Source organism: Phalacrocorax aristotelis, chromosome 16, assembly GCF_949628215.1.
Source record: "Phalacrocorax aristotelis chromosome 16, bGulAri2.1, whole genome shotgun sequence".
NCBI classification, from domain to species: Eukaryota; Metazoa; Chordata; class Aves; order Suliformes; family Phalacrocoracidae; genus Phalacrocorax; species Phalacrocorax aristotelis.
The window spans coordinates 14,010,860-14,025,587 of NC_134291.1; the positions used below are offsets into that span (position 1 = coordinate 14,010,860).

General features: G+C 56.5%; 1 protein-coding gene and 6 non-coding genes across 8 annotated transcripts; 4 read left to right on the top strand and 3 right to left on the bottom strand.

Annotated features, from left to right (window-relative positions):
- Nucleotides 1-3,542: 3,542 nt before the first annotated feature.
- TRNAR-UCG (transfer RNA arginine (anticodon UCG)) lies at nucleotides 3,543-3,615 on the top strand. The gene has a single exon. It is a non-coding gene; the product is annotated as a tRNA-Arg (tRNA).
- Nucleotides 3,616-3,879: 264 nt separating this feature from the next.
- TRNAR-CCU (transfer RNA arginine (anticodon CCU)) lies at nucleotides 3,880-3,952 on the top strand. Its single transcript has one exon. It is a non-coding gene; the product is annotated as a tRNA-Arg (tRNA).
- A 3,137-nt stretch (nucleotides 3,953-7,089) lies between these two features.
- TRNAR-UCG (transfer RNA arginine (anticodon UCG)) lies at nucleotides 7,090-7,162 on the top strand. The gene has a single exon. It is a non-coding gene; the product is annotated as a tRNA-Arg (tRNA).
- A 458-nt stretch (nucleotides 7,163-7,620) lies between these two features.
- Nucleotides 7,621-7,693, bottom strand: TRNAR-CCU (transfer RNA arginine (anticodon CCU)). Its single transcript has one exon. It is a non-coding gene; the product is annotated as a tRNA-Arg (tRNA).
- Nucleotides 7,694-8,123: 430 nt separating this feature from the next.
- TRNAR-CCU (transfer RNA arginine (anticodon CCU)) lies at nucleotides 8,124-8,196 on the top strand. Its single transcript has one exon. It is a non-coding gene; the product is annotated as a tRNA-Arg (tRNA).
- An 801-nt stretch (nucleotides 8,197-8,997) lies between these two features.
- Nucleotides 8,998-9,070, bottom strand: TRNAR-UCU (transfer RNA arginine (anticodon UCU)). The gene has a single exon. It is a non-coding gene; the product is annotated as a tRNA-Arg (tRNA).
- Nucleotides 9,071-9,682: 612 nt separating this feature from the next.
- Nucleotides 9,683-12,125, bottom strand: MRPL58 (mitochondrial ribosomal protein L58). Of its 2 annotated transcripts, none has more exons than XM_075111265.1 (6): nucleotides 11,924-12,125; nucleotides 11,397-11,529; nucleotides 11,225-11,284; nucleotides 10,485-10,567; nucleotides 10,208-10,377; nucleotides 9,683-9,914 (listed from the first exon to the last, which is right to left on the bottom strand). In XM_075111265.1, the coding sequence occupies exons 1-6, from the start codon at nucleotides 12,077-12,079 to the stop codon at nucleotides 9,830-9,832; spliced, it is 687 nt and encodes a 228-aa protein (XP_074967366.1). In that variant the 5' UTR covers nucleotides 12,080-12,125; the 3' UTR covers nucleotides 9,683-9,829. The 2 variants fall into 2 exon arrangements, with proteins under 2 accessions (XP_074967366.1, XP_074967367.1); XM_075111266.1 differs by having other exon boundaries at nucleotides 11,493-11,529; nucleotides 11,924-12,122.
- Nucleotides 12,126-14,728: the final 2,603 nt, after the last annotated feature.

The following is a 14,728-nucleotide window of genomic DNA, read 5'->3' on the forward strand; positions in this document are numbered from 1 at the left end:
GGGACTGAGCTGCAAGACACTGCAATGCTCTACGGGCTCACAAAACCCGGGCTGTAACATCCTTCTGGGGGGGGCTCTGCACTGTCACCCAGCCATGGGAGGCAGCAGTGAGGAGAGAAAACCTGCGGCTTGAAGAGGGGCTGGTGAGTGCCTCTGGGCTAAGGTTTGCAGTGGCTGAACTCACGCACAAGACAGCTGGTTTTCCCCCTCCGCCTCCTAGAGAAATGTCTTTCTCTCTCCCCTCTGCTTCCCACTCTCACCTGGGGCAGGGCTCGTTGCTGGCTCTGCCGTGCTGCGGAGCTGCCTCCCCTTCCTTGCCCCAGCCGAGGAGCTTGCAGCGGCGCCCGGCCCTTGGTCACACGCGCAGTGGTCTGTCCCCTACCACCAAACTGCTACGGGTCATTCCGTTCCACGACACTGCTGGTCTCCAACGCTTCCTCAGCTTCAACTACGGCCAGATTTCGGGAGATGTTACGGTATGACAGAGCCACAAAGTGCTTTGTATGAAACTGTGGTCGCCTTTAAGATAAATTGCGAGGTTCTTGGTTACAGAGAGCTCATGGGAACAACTTTTAACAGTATGAGTTTACCCCATTCCCTACAGTAATACCAACAGCTTGCATCCATTGCATTTCTCTTAAGCCAGTGGATAAAGATGAAAGGGGAACCTACCACTCTAAAATGAAGATGTGGGGAGACCAATACGCATCCGTGGGCAGAACGACTTTGGAAATGTTACAGAAATCCTGCGGGTGCCAGGTTGCCAAAGTGGTTTTCCGCTCCTGGGGGAAGAAGCTGAAGGAGAGAAATGAGTGCCGGGCTCGGCACCAGCCATCGTGCTGGGCATCACAGGAGAGAGACGCTCTCGAGGGACCTACCGGGTACAACATGGAGTAAAATGTGACTGCCTGGAGCTTTTCATCCTGGAGAGACCAAAGGGAGGATATTTAGCTCATTTCCTTAGGCACATCCAATGCAGAGCCCAGAAGCTCTCCCGTGTTGTTCTTGCAGTGGACAGCCCAGGTTGCAGAAATTCAGCTCAGGAAGAGAGCTCAAGTATCTTGGTCCTACAGCTGAAGAGAAGAGGGAGCATGTGATCCAGTAATTTGAAAAAAAAAAAATATTATTGTTGTTAACATTTACCTGCCAGTGCCCTGCAACTGCATTGCTCGGACCAGGCACTCTGCGCAGCTGCTTCTAGAGCCTGGTATAAAGCGGGCTGTTTGGCTGTGCCTGCTTCTGGACTTCTTCCTGGAAGTGCATGGAAGAAAATAACCCAGATCTTCCAAAAATGCTTTCAGACAGCAGAAAGCTGAAGAAGGGGAAGCCAGTTCTCAGCCCCATGTCCTTGCTGGCCCAGCCCTGCCTGGCAGAAGACTCAGACCCCAGCCTAGCAATCACCCCGCTTTCTGTTATAAAGACTCGACACGGGGCTTGGGTCCTTACCACCAGCATAAAATCCATCTTCACTTCTAGAGGCTCCTTCAAGTTTGTTTTGGGCAGTACGTGTGCGTGCAGCTTGCTGTGAGAGGAAATGGTCAAGTGCTCAACAACATCGTAGCAGGGACAGACGTACCTTGGAGCAGCCCCTGCTAGGGAAAAAAAATCCACTTGAATCAGGAAAGGATCAGGCAAGATCTCAACCTGTGAGAGAGAGTTGTACCAAAAGAGAAAGGGTGTGGAGCTGTGGATATGAAAAACATCACGAACACGGGCGAATCGATGCGAGGAGTGATGAGAACAGAATTCCTCCAAGCTTTTCTGTCCCTCTTGAACTTACCTGTCCCAAGCGATAAGGTGAGGATCGCTATAAAAGCTCATCGTCTCCCGCTTCCAAAGGAGGATGCAAATGGTACCGTGTGTCTTATGAACAGCTCCAGGACACGTCATCTGTTATGTAGAAGTTGATTTGATATTTATTAATGAGGGTGGATATTTTGTAAACAAAATCTAGACTTTTTATGTATTTACTTGCATTTGAAGGAAGAATTTGCTAATGGTTTGATGCACTCAGCTGGCTCTTGGGAAGAGCCTTTAGTTGCGGCAAAGGAAAAGTAAGTAATTAACAAAAAAAAATTCAACAATTTGAGGGAGAGGAAAAGAAAGGGCCCATCTCCACAAATTGTGTCTCATTTACCAGGCTGCAACTCCCCTGAAATGGAAGAGGAATTAGTGCTTGTCCATCGTGAGGGGTGCCGGGGAGGCAGAGGAGAGGCCGCTCTCCTTCGAGCCTGGTCCTGTTCCCCAGCAGCCCGGGATGCGGGGTGTTAGAGCATGTCCCCATTTCTCAAAGCACTGAACCTCTCAGGCACCCACTGGTTTTCTGTTTCTACCTCCTTGCTGATCTCCCGTGCTCTCGAGGTGCTGCTCCAAGTCCTCGCGGTTAAGATGAAAGACCCAGAGGTTTTTTTTTATATCTCCATCTGTGTTTCCCTCAGCCACCCTCTTCTCCATCACTCCCTATTTTCTGTGATGTGATTGCAGCGATACCTTCAGGTGCTCGAAGTGACCGTTCCCTTGAGGGGAGCAGCTCCAGTTCATGTGTGCTTGGTAAGTCCCATCCCACTGGCACATCGTAGACAGCACCTTATTACTGTGGCCTCTGGTTGTGTCTAGGTAGGAGGTGGGAAGCGTGTGGACCATAAGACAGGGTTTGCCTCAGACATAAGGGGCACGAGGAGAAGTAGGGGTGGCCGCTGTGATGGGGCTTGAGGGCTGTGTTGGTTGCAGGAGCTTACGTTGGTGGCTGACGGTGTCACTGGAAGTGGGACAACGTTGACCCCCCCAGAATGGTGCTGGAGGTGACTCGGCCTCCAGCAATCCCTTACGTCTGCCAGCAGCTGGTGGGATGTGAGCGCACATTTAGGTTGGGTATTAGGAAAAGGTTCTTCCCCTGGAGGGTGGTGGAGCCCTGGCACAGGCTCCCCAGGGAGGCATCACGGCACCAGCCTGGCGATGTTCAAGAAGCACTTGGACAAGGTCCTCAGAGACATGGTGTGAATTTGGGGTTGTCCTGTGCAGGGACAGGAGTTGGGCTCGATGGCCCTTGGGGGTCTCTTCCGACTCAGGGCATTCTGTGATTCTAATGGGAGCTGCAAATCTATCCAGTTGCTCTGCAGACTTTTGGTAGCCGCAGCGCCCTGTTGCAGCGAGGTCCTTGGCTCCCCTGCACCCTGCGCAACGCCCCTCCCGCAGCAGCGCGCACAGGCGGGAGGGAAGCCGGGTCCATGCGAGGCTGGGTGAGGCGACGGGGTGACTCGGGTGCTCAGCGAAAGCCCTCCCTGCGCGGCACCCCGCTTCTTCCCCTCCCCAGCGAAGCACCCAAGCCCTGGCTGCGGGACCGTCCCCCGGCTCCAGCGCAGCAATGGCAGCTCCCCTTGATTTCCCCGGGGCTGCAGCAGCGGACGGTCCATCCCCAGCCCCCATCCCGCCCCCAGCACCCGGGGTGCTCCAGCAGCGCACCCGGGGGCTCCGGCGGGGCCGGGGGAGGGTGGGAGGCGCGGGGGGTTGGCAGCAGCGCCGGGGGGGTCTGGGGTACCGGTGACCGCGTGGCCTAATGGATAAGGCGTCTGACTTCGGATCAGAAGATTGAGGGTTCGAGTCCCTTCGTGGTCGGCCCTTTTCCCCCCCATTTTTAGACCCACGCCCGCTTTCCACCCTCCCCCCCTCGCGCCTCTTCCCTTTATTGGGGGGGGGGCGGGGGGAAAAAGCGCTCCCAGGTTTGCTTTCCGCCCGGCCCGGCCCGACTCCGCGTCCCCCCGCTGCGGGTCCCCCCGTGGGTTCCACGCGGGACGGCGTTTGCAGCCCCGCAGCGCACGGTCCGGCGGGGCGGGCGGGGGCCGGGGCCGTTCCCACGGGCCGGGGGAGCGGCTCCGTGCAGCCCCAGTGGCCTAATGGATAAGGCACTGGCCTCCTAAGCCAGGGATTGTGGGTTCGAGTCCCATCTGGGGTGAGCACCCCCATTTTTTCGCCAGCGCCAACCCTGTTTCCGCGCTCCTTCTCCCCATTTCAGTGCCGCCAGCCCCTGCCCCGCCTCCTGCTGCTGCTGCCGCCCGTGGGTGCTGGCTTTGGCTGCCCGGTGGGAAGATGTTTCTGTTGCAGATGTCAGTTAAGGCGATTAATGCAACGGGAGAACCGAAAAGCGCAAATAAAAGCGCTGCCGAATGTGCGTATGTGGGCGCAGCCACTGGAGACGGAGCTCACGGAGGGGGAGGTTGGGGTGGGCCGTGACGGGCGCTTTGGGGCAGCTCCAGGCTCCCTCACTGTCCCAACAACAGCTGCACGCAGGCTGTACACGATGCCGTTGGGCCGATGTGGTTCTCTGCGCCCGGCCAGTGGTCCCAGTTTAGACCTCATGAAAAAGGGAAGCAACGAGGAGCGGCTACAAACTGCCCCGGGCTTCAGCGCAAAGGCGGATGCTTTGTCCGTCCGGTCCCGCACGGCGAGAGCTCGAGTGAGGCTGTTACGGAGCGAGTAACAACCAGCTTTTCCTTGGGACCTGCTACTGAAAGGATGACTTTTGAAGAGGTGTTAATGAAAGGATGGTTTCTGGAGGGGAAGGCGCATCCATCACTGGCTCTGCTCCATCCGCCCAGACCACGGGCACCTTTCGAGGTGTCCCAGAAGGTGCAAAAGCAGAGCAGTTAAAGCTGTTTTTTTTTTTTAGCAGAGCTGGGTCTGTGCTGGGCCAGGGCTGAGCAGGGAATTTCGGCTGCATTTTTACCCCCTCCAGGTGCTCCCTGTGTCATCAACTCACCCCCAACAAAAAGCTGACTGATGCTGGGTGATGACTACCTTGCAGGTGCCATGCAAACCTCTTCCTGGAGCAGGATAAGCTCTAGTGGGAAGGAAGCTTTGCTCCTCCACCAGAAACCACATCTCTGTGAGGGGCGGGTGGCTGGGGGTCGTGCAGTTTGGCTGTGCTGCTCTGGGACCAGCGTCCTCCATGTAAATGCCTTTGGGATAATGCCCTCTCAGGCTCATTGCATTAAAAAGCTGTGTGGAGGGCCTTTTCCTGTGGAGTTAATGGATTTTGAAAGGCAGCCGCAGTCAGGGTGATATCATCCTAGTAAAACCTAAAGCAAAGTTTCTTTCAAAGTCATTTTCTCTGTTAGGTGTGGGAGGAGATGACTCTGCCTGGAAAGCAGCAAAGCTGCTGAAGCACCAGGCGCTGGACCACTGTCAGCCCCAGGCAGCTGAGCTGCAGGTCTCTGTGCCACTCAGCAAACGCCTGCTTTGGGGGCTGGGGAAAGGGGCTAAAGGGGTGTCTCCAGGCTGGTATTACCTGGGACCAGTTGACTTCCACCTCGCTGGGTGACCAGCTTCAGGGCTGGGGCTGAAAGCACAGTGAGAGCATATTTTCTACATCCTTCCTACAAGTTGGGACAGCATCAAGTGGCTCTTGGGGCTTGTGTTTGCTGCTGGGATGTCCTGGTGACAGCATCACGAGGGGCCTGGGCAGCTTCGCTGCGTGGGCTGAGGGACTTCCATCAGCAGTGGCAGCACCAGGTTTTGTTCCTGCTGCTTCTCTCCTCTCCTGCCTCTGGAGCAGTAAGTCTCAGGTGGCAGAAGGCTGGACTTGTGCTGCTCCTTGTGAGTGGGTTCGTCTTGCTGGCTGGTGGGCAAGGACCAGGGTGCAGAAAGGGAAGAAAAGAGCACCAGGGAGAAATGCTGCAGTGACACGAGGCTTCCTCAGGGCTGCGAATCCCCTGGTGCTGGGCAAGAGCGGGCAACCACTGCCAGCAACAAGGAGCCCTGCCTGCACCCTGGGGTGAGACCCCAGGTCCAAGGGACACTCGGCCACAGCGGGCTCGGACCCTTGACCCCCGCTCTGCAGTCAAGCACCGGACCTGCTTATCCCCACTGCACATCTGGTGCGGTGCTGCCCCCCCATCACACCACCCTCTCCCCCCCGGCACCGCTGGGATTTGCACCCTATGCCCCCTGGTACCCCCTACACTCTTGGGGGGGGTGGGGGTGGATGGAGCTGGGGCAGCTGCTGCCTGCTGCCGCCCACCGCGCTGGGAAGCTTTGCACACCCGCTGGAGCACAGGCGCTCGTCTCGTGCAGCCCTTTCTCTCTGGCATATGTCTGCTCAGCTTTTCTTTCACGGACACATCAGAAGACACGTTGGCTGAAGCTGAGCTGAACATACCCCAGGAACCACCATGTCCCCAAAACCTCCCGTGGCTGTGGAAGAGGTTAAGAAGCCTTCCTGCCCTGCACCCAGCTTTGGGAAACTCATTTTTTAGGCTTAGATGAGAACCACAGGTTTTGGGGAGAAGCGACGCTGCGCTGGGGGTAGAACGCAGGAGGTCTTATTGATAATGAGCAGGAGTTTAACAAGGCCCGTGGTCTTTCTCGCTGTGTCACACCGTTATGCTGTAGCAGTGCCTGTCACCGGCAGCCCATTGACACTGTGACCGCCTCACTGAAGGCTCTCACTGAAAGGACAGGTTGCCTCCAGGGTCCCGGCTGTCCCGGTCCTCCTTCCTTCACGCTGGGAGTCAAACACTCCTTCCCTCCCGCTTAAGGCTCATACACAGCCTCGGCTGGACGTGTCGGTCTTGGCTTTGCCTTTGCCTGGGGCCGTGGCAGGGAAGGCCTGGACTCACGTACCCCCAAGAGCTGGAGGGGGGGTGACCCCAGCTGCTCTGTGTTGGGGGGTGGGGGTGTCTCCTGGATGGTCTTTGCCCTTTCCACTTTTGGGTTGCATTTGCATTCTGAGTTGCTGGCGACATCGGAAGCACGGCTTGAGCAGCAGGCAGCAAAGCTGGTGGCGGGAGGGCAACATCGCTGCTCCAGCCCGCAGGTTTCCTGCACAGCACAGTCTCCATCAGCACACAGGGGGTAAACTGAGGCTGGGGGGGCGCGGGGGTGTCTGTGGGGTCAATGATGACCTGCTGGCACTGGGGGTCCCGTGGCAGGGAGGGACCCCTCACCCACTCATCCCCATGGAACGCGTAGAGCTGGGAGGAGCAGCTGCGATCCCAAGAGGGATGGGAGAGTGGCCGATGCCCAGGGGGTGGCAGGGACCCCCCGGGACCCCCCCGGTGTGTGTGTCACTGTCCCCAAAGTAGACTTATGGGGGACCACGTGGCCTAATGGATAAGGCGTCTGACTTCGGATCAGAAGATTGAGGGTTCGAGTCCCTTCGTGGTTGTTTTAAAGCCACGAGAGATCCTCGAGTCGTTTAATTTCTTGCGGGGCCGGCGGTGGGTACCCCGTGGCGTGGGAGCATCCCCGGGGGTACCGGTGGGGTAAAGCCCGAGGGAAGGCGCCCGTTCTGGGGACAGGGATCTGCTCTGCAAGTCCCCGGGGGTCGCCCCGGGGTGGGGGTGGGTGGGATTCGTGCCGGGCGGGGGCCGAGCCCCAGCTGGGGCCGGTTCCGAGGGGGAGATAAAAGGGCGGCGGCGGCCCGGGCTGCGGCTTTTCACCGCTGCGGGGAGCTCCCGGTGGGCTAGGTGAGGTACCGGGGTCCGTCCGTCCGTCCGTCCGTCCGTCCGTCCGTCTGTCTGTCTGTCTGTCTGTCGGTCGGGGGGGGGGGGGGGGTGGGAGGGTTACCCACGTCGCCCTTCCCTGCTGTAAAGAACCGAGGTGGGGGAAAAAAAAAGCTGCTGTTACCCCAGGTGGGACTCGAACCCACAGTCCCTGGCTTAGGAGGCCAGTGCCTTATCCATTAGGCCACTGGGGCCGCCCAAGAGCCGCCCCCCTGGTCTGGCCCGCGCCCGCCCGCCCCCGCCCCACAGCCGGGGTCCGGAGCGAACGGCCCCGTCCCTCGGGGGGGCGGCTTTATTGCACCGAGACCCCGCGATGGGCACCGGCCCCGGGGGAGCGGGGTGAGGCCGTGCGGGAGGAGCTGGGCCCTTCGCGGGGGGCTTCAGGTGCCCCCGCGCCATGGCTGGGCTGTGCACAGGGCTGGGGCCGCCCCGGGCGGTGGAGGGAGGAGAGCTGCCTGGTTTGGGGGTGGGGGGTGACGCGGTGCTGCCTTGTTCCGAGGGATGGCCGGCCCTGGGGATCCTCCATGGGCTGTGGGGGGGACCCCCCTTCCTGCACACCATGGGCACGCTCCCCTCCGGCCATCAGAGAGTTAAGTTACGGCACCAAAAATACGTGTACGCGCAGCCCCAGTGGCCTAATGGATAAGGCACTGGCCTCCTAAGCCAGGGATTGTGGGTTCGAGTCCCATCTGGGGTGACTCTTTTCTGCTCCGGGCATCCACGCCGGCGTGGGGGGTCCCTGCTGCCGTCAGGGGCGCGGCACCCCTTTCTGGGGCACCCCCGGGGCACCCCCCCGGCGGCCCGATGTGGGCAAGAAGGTGGTTTCTTGGAATGAAAAACAGCCACTAACGTAGAATGCGCCTTTAATCGCCTCCAACCCCCGGCGGCGTGTGCTGCCTCCAGGGCTTTGAGCAAAATTTTGCGGATCTTGCTGTAAAACCTGGTGCGGGAGACGTGAGCGGCAGGCGGTGCGTGGCTGGGGGTCTCCTGGTCGCGGGGGTCTCGGCTGACGGTGTTGCTGGCCCAGTTGACGTTGGTGTGATGACTGTCAGGGTGAGAAATAAGCCTGAAGCAGCAATACCCCCCAAGGGCCAGGGCACAGCACGGAGCTGCAGGCGCCTTGGCCTGGGAGAGGGGAGCTGGCAGCCACCCCCCTCCCACACCAAAAAGCTTTAGGCAGGAGAAAAGGTTATTATCTTTGCTGCCCTTTCTGGGCAGGGCAGGTGCGGAGGCGGCCAGCCTGGGGCAGGGATTCCTGGGAGGGATGTCGGGATGCAGGGGTGTGCTCCCGCACTGCCCCAGGCAGCCTCTTTCGGGGAGGATGAGGGATGGGAGCGCTCTGCTTTTTGCAAATGTAAATGCTGGACCGTGCCGGCCGTAGGGGAGGTGTGGGTGTTGGGGCAGAGCCCCCTGCACCTCGCTGTGCCCCAGTTAAACTCCAGGGACCAGCCCTTTCCCCTTTTATTTGGCTTTTGCCTAAAACAGAGCCACCTCTCCCCACCCCAGGTGGGACTCGAACCCACAATCCCTGACTTAGAAGGCCAGTGCCTTATCCATTAGGCCACTGGGGCCCCAGGAAAAGGTGAAATAAAGGTAATTTCAGTATTTTTGAGACATTTCCCACTGCTGCCCCCCCACTGAAAACCAATCTGTTGGTGGTGAAATCCACATTAAACCACAGAACTTTGTTCTGTTTAAACAGGGGCCACTAATGCGGGTGTTTGAAGCCTGAAAGGCTTTAGTTTGAGGGTTTTATGGTGTCTGACGTCAGGGCCAGAAGCCTCCTGTACTCACTGGGTGGTTTTTGACCAGAGAGCAACCGCCTCCTGCCAAATTCCTGCTGTGGCTTTAGGTTAATGTAACGAAACGACACGCACCTGTTTTGGTTAGGGGGAAAAAAAGATCAACTAAAATGGAAGGAAAGTGCTTGAAATGGTGAATATTCTATTTGCTAGTTAGATAAGCGGTTAGACTGCTTTTACTCCTCCCTTTTGTTCCCCAAAAATCTACTGCTGCGTCTGTGTTCAGCAGCAGAGGGTGCTCTCATAGAGCCAAGGGCTGGATGAAGGGGGTCAAAGAATAAAAAAAAAAAGTAGCTGACAAAAATCTGCATTTTTAGTTTCTCTCAACATGAACAATAAGTTTTTCTGCAAAACGATCGGCAGGCTGTCACAGTGTATCACTACATTCAAAAGGAGATGTTAAATACTTTTATTTACACTTTCAGACCATTTTTATTCACTATAGGTCAGGGAGTTCAGCGTCATCTACAGCTGCCAATGCCATTTCTTTAGAAAGACGGCACGCCAAGGACTCGATCTCTGCTCTTCTCAGTCGAAGTCTGCCCGCCTGCTCTGTTTTATAGCTGAGTGTATCTTCTTCTGTCGTAGTCGCTCACGGTTCATTTTTTCCACCCTAAAACAAAAAAGAAAAGATCCTTTAGCGTACAAAGGAAACCTTTAATCTTTGCGCACAGTTATAATCTAGATTTGATGAGCCGATGAATGTCCACAGACAGAAAAAGCCAGCCCCTGTTCTCGGGATGCCACCCAGGAAAGCAGTTAAGATCTAACAGACCAGGGATTAAAAAAAAAAAAGAATAAAATCTTAAGAAGTATGAAGAAGATTGTTTAAAGAGGCTGCAAACTAACTCATGGAACATGATGGTCTGATTCCATCTCAAATAAAGGCCGCTTCCATAAAGATACCTCTCTATGAATTTCTGTGTAGTCTCCTTAGACTCCACCTCGGGCTTCTCGGTGGCCTCCGCCACCATGGTTCTGATTTTCTCTAAACAGATCGCCAGATTCCTCATCTGGTAGCGACTCTCTTCAGAGTTCACGATCAGCTCACCAGCTCGGTTTATCTTATTCCTGTGCTGAAGAGGGGAAACCACAATGTGATCAGTGAAACCTCACTAGACTCATCATGTTCTGGCTACAGGCATTACACTCAGACCGTGGCTGGGAAGGGCAGGGTAGTTACCATCGATGCCATTTTTTGTCTCACAGCTTCTGGAATCCAGTCTGCTGACGCCAGGTGGAACCGAACTTCTGCCTTGGTATTCACTGGGAGGAAAAACAGGTGGTGGTTTTTTTATTTTTTTCAATGTAATGGCTCGCCTTCCTAAGTTTTATGAGATAATCCAGTCTGTTCACTGCTGGCTTTGAACACAGGATGATCCCAGTATTAACTTCTTGAAAGATCACAATTTTTTTCTTGCTATATTTTTCCACTCTATAAGACAAACTCTAAACTTTTATTGAGACTCTGTCCTGGTTATTTCCCCTTCAGGACACTACAAGATGTATTGCTATTGCCAGTCACTACCTTATTTTTAACGGCAAAGGCAGAAGAAGGAGGACTTCTAGTTTATTTGAATTAAGCTGAGAATTTATTGCACTGTGAAGTGTCAGAATGCAGTTGGCCTGATGTACGTTTGATTAGTGAAAACAGGTTAGACAGAAGCGGTGTTCCATGAGACACGTGTGGCAGCAACGATCCCAGGAAGAGTGTTTCTAGGAGAATCCAGTTTGGTACCACTGGTCTTCAGCATTGTGAAGGCTTAAGAGGTCTGTTAAAACGTAAGGTGGTGATGATGAAAAATCAGCACCGGGCAGCGCAAAGACGCTCAATTTCAAGCTCCCAATATTTCACCACAAAGTACAAAGAAGCAATTTAAAGATTAGGACTTTTTTTTCCCCCCTTTAAAGCCTCCCCCTCACCTTTATTTACGTGCTGCCCGCCGGGGCCGCTGCTCCGGCAGTAGGACACGGTCAGGCGAGCTGGAAGAGAAGAGCAGAGCGCGCTGACCCGGAGCCACGTCCCCAGCTGGTTTTGCAGCGGGGAACGGGGACGGCCCGGGCTGCAGGACGCCGGTGACCCGGCGGCGCTCACGCTTTGGGCTTAGCTCTGCGCTGAGCACGGACTCGGTAGTCCTGAGTCTAACCCACCGCCGGGCACCCGGGCCCAGGTGCGTGTCGGGGTGCTCACCCAGGGGGATGTTGAGGGTGGCCGGCTGCGTCTCCTCCTGGAAAACACGGCGGGGTGAGGGCGTTGGGGGGGGGGACCCCGATCGCCCCGGGGTGACGCCCCCGGCGCGGAGCACCCGGGGCTGCCTGGCCCCACCCCTTCCGCGAAACCCCGCCCACCCGCCGTACCAACCCGCTTGTGCTAAGCCCCGCCCATTCGCCAGGCAACGCCCCTTGTGAGAAACTCCGCCCACCCGCTGTACCAACCCGCTTGTGCTAGGCACCGCCCCTTGAGGGAAGCCCCGCCCACCCGCCGTAACAACCCGCTTGTGCTAAGCCCCGCCTGCTAACGGTGGCACCGCCCCCCGTGAGAAACCCCGCCCAGCCATTCCGCCACTCAGGCGCTAAGCCCCGCCCCTCTCTCGTCTTCCTCCTTCCCCTCGCCTCACACACCGGGGCGTCGGCGGTGCCGTCCTGCCGCGGCGGGTACAGCTTGTCCAGGCTGTAGGCGCTCCGGTACTCGGTCCCGGCGGCGGCCCGCTGCGAGAACCGGGCGGCGACAAATCCAAGCTGCGGCCGGTACAGGCCCCGCAGCGTGTGCGCCGCCATCTTGGTTCCCGCGGTGCACCTCCGCTACGGCGTCCCCGCGGAAACGGCGGCCGCGCCCCGCGTTCCGGGGCGGGGCCTGCGTGGGCGGGCTGTGGGGGCAGATGGGGTTTGGACGTATGGGGTAGACGGGGTGTGTGGCGTCTGTTGGGTGTGTGCGTGGGGATGCATGGGATTTATGGGGTGTGCGATGCCCGTGAGGTCTGGGGTAGTGGGGAGGTCTGTGGGGCACCGTGGGGGTGGGGATGTGGGAGGTCTTGGGGGTGTGTGTGTATGTGGTCTGTGGGGCACCGTGGGGGTGGGGATGTGGGAGGTCTTGGGGGTGTGTGTGTGTTTATGTGGTCTGTGGGGCACTATATGGGATCTGTGGGGGGATGTGGGAGGTCTGGGGGCGGTTTATGGAGTCTGTGGGGCTCTATGTGGGGGGATATGGGAGGTCTAGGGGTGGTTTATGGAGTCTGTGGGGCACCGTGGGAGGATGTGGGAGGTCTGGGGGGGTGTTTATGGGGTCTGGGGGTCACCGTGGGGGGATGTGGGAGGTCTGGGGTGGGTTATGGGGTCTGTGGGGCACTGAGGCAGGGCCTGCTGTGGCAGGTGAGGACAAGGGTGCTGGGGTGAGGTGGCTGTGGGGTGGCCTGGTGTGACCCATGGGGGGGGACCCGTGTAGGGCGTGGGAGGCCTCGGGTGGGTACCAGGGCCTGGTTTGGGCAGCCCCTTTCCAGCTCGTCACGGCACAGGCAGCGGTGGGGGACGGCGTGCTCCCGCCTGCACCCCACGCCTTCGCGAGCTGTGCGGCTGATGGCCGGGCATAAAAGTGAAAATACACCCACCACGTTTAATTTGCTGTCTAGTTCTTGCACCTGGGATGCTTCAGCTTTCAGATTTTTATCTGCTCAAGAGTGCAAAAAAGTTTTATATATATGTGTGTGTATATATATTTTTAATGAAGGCTGGTGTAGCAGCATATGTATGTTTCCAGGTCAGTAAGAGGGATGCCGAGGTGGAAGTGGGACGCAGGGGATTGAAGAATTTGTGGAAATCCTTCAGCTCTTGCTCCTGTTGGAGCTCTCACGTTGGCTTGACAAGAGGGCTGTGCGTTTGAGAGGAGCAAGGACTGCTATTCCTGGCAGCAGGAAAATGCACAGGCAGGGCTGGGGCTGTCATTAGCTCTCAAGTTTTGACAGGAGCTGATGATCCTTTGTTTAAAACTGTGGGTGAAATCGAAATGGGTGTTTCGAAGCTGATCTAAAGACAGTGTGTGACTGGGGATCTGAGGTGGGTCCCAGCTAGATAATCTGAGCAAAATCAGGAAGCTCCGTCCTCAGGAAAGTAGCAGGTCCCAAACGCTGATGGTCGGTCTGCTCTGACTGATGCTGAGCAGTGCTCGGGCACCAAGGAGGGCTCTGCCCTTTCTTTTAATTGAATCTCTGTGTCCTGGGGTTCTTCTGCTCTGCTTCCCCTGGCCAAACTCAGCTGAAAACAGAATGCTTTAAGGCAAAAAAACCCCAGAACTGTCAGAGAAAACCATGCCATCTGGTGACCTTAATTTGTGACAGGGAACAGGTAAACGTTTGTGATTTGTAGCCAGAGGGATGGGTAAAATATCCAAAGCAGGATGACTCATTTTACCAACTGTTGTCAAACATGTCGGTGTTACTGTGCTGGTGACGCACGCCAAGGACGGTGTCATTGTACGGTGCATGCAGGGGCTGGGAAAGGAGCTTGAAGGTCACGCGGATGAAGCCAGACCCACCTAAAAGGACGTTTCTCTGGTTTGCTTCATTCCCACACCGCGATGGCTGAAAAGAGGTTCGGTGAAAAGCAGAACAGCCTCTGCTCGGGTGGTTGGAGACGGCTCTGCCTGGCAGGCAGGGCTTGGGGTGACAAGGTCATACTTTGGCGTGACCCAAGAAGAGCCAAGCTTTTGACATTTCAGCTGGAGAAATGAACCGCCTCAGTGCTGACGCTGGCTTGGAAAGCAAGCTCAGCCCGTTTGTGGTGGTGGTCACCGGTGAGCAGGAGCTGTAAGGAGCCGTGCCCGAAACGTGATGCAAAAGCTGCTGTGTGCAAGGAGCCGGTCGCTCCTTGTGTGAGTGAGGGCACAGCCATTAAGGTAGGAGCAAGTCTGGTCTTTGAGGGGCCTTCCAGAAGGTCTCAGCTCCTGAAAGAGAGGGAAGACCACTGAATCGGGACAGCTCACTCTTCATGAGTTCGAGCTGTGTAAAACCCTCGAATTTGTGCTTCAAGTGGTCCATCCCTATTTCTAATGAGGGGTGCTTTTCTGAAGGGTTATTCAAGCTGGTGGTAAAGTAAGAAGCCAAACTAGATCTGATGGAAACGCACTTGTCTAAATATCATCTTCCAAATTCAGCATAAAACTGAATTCTTGACAAGCTGTGCCCTATTGATCTCAATGGCGTGAGCTGAATAGGGTCACTGCTTTTGCCAAATACTGAAATTAAGAAATAATGATTAATATATCGTACTGTTTCTCATCCGTTGTAATTGCGTGCAGTATTTTCCCTTCCATCCCAAATCATGGGGGTGTGCTATTAAATAGCTGCTGCTCCCTGTTAGGCCAGTTACAGGGCATCACATAGGTTCTTGAGTCACAGCACAAAACCAACTCTCAGCCCTGAAAATATACAGGAT

Coding starts and splice junctions, on each gene's coding strand:
- MRPL58 (XM_075111265.1), bottom strand. CDS start 12,079: ATGGCGGCGCACACGCTGCGGGGCCTGTACCGGCCGCAGCTTGGATTT. Junction 11,285..11,396: donor CGCAGAGCTAAGCCCAAAGC/GTGAGCGCCGCC, acceptor CTTCTCTTCCAG/CTCGCCTGACCGTGTCCTAC. Junction 9,915..10,207: donor ACACAGAAATTCATAGAGAG/GTATCTTTATGG, acceptor TTTTTGTTTTAG/GGTGGAAAAAATGAACCGTG.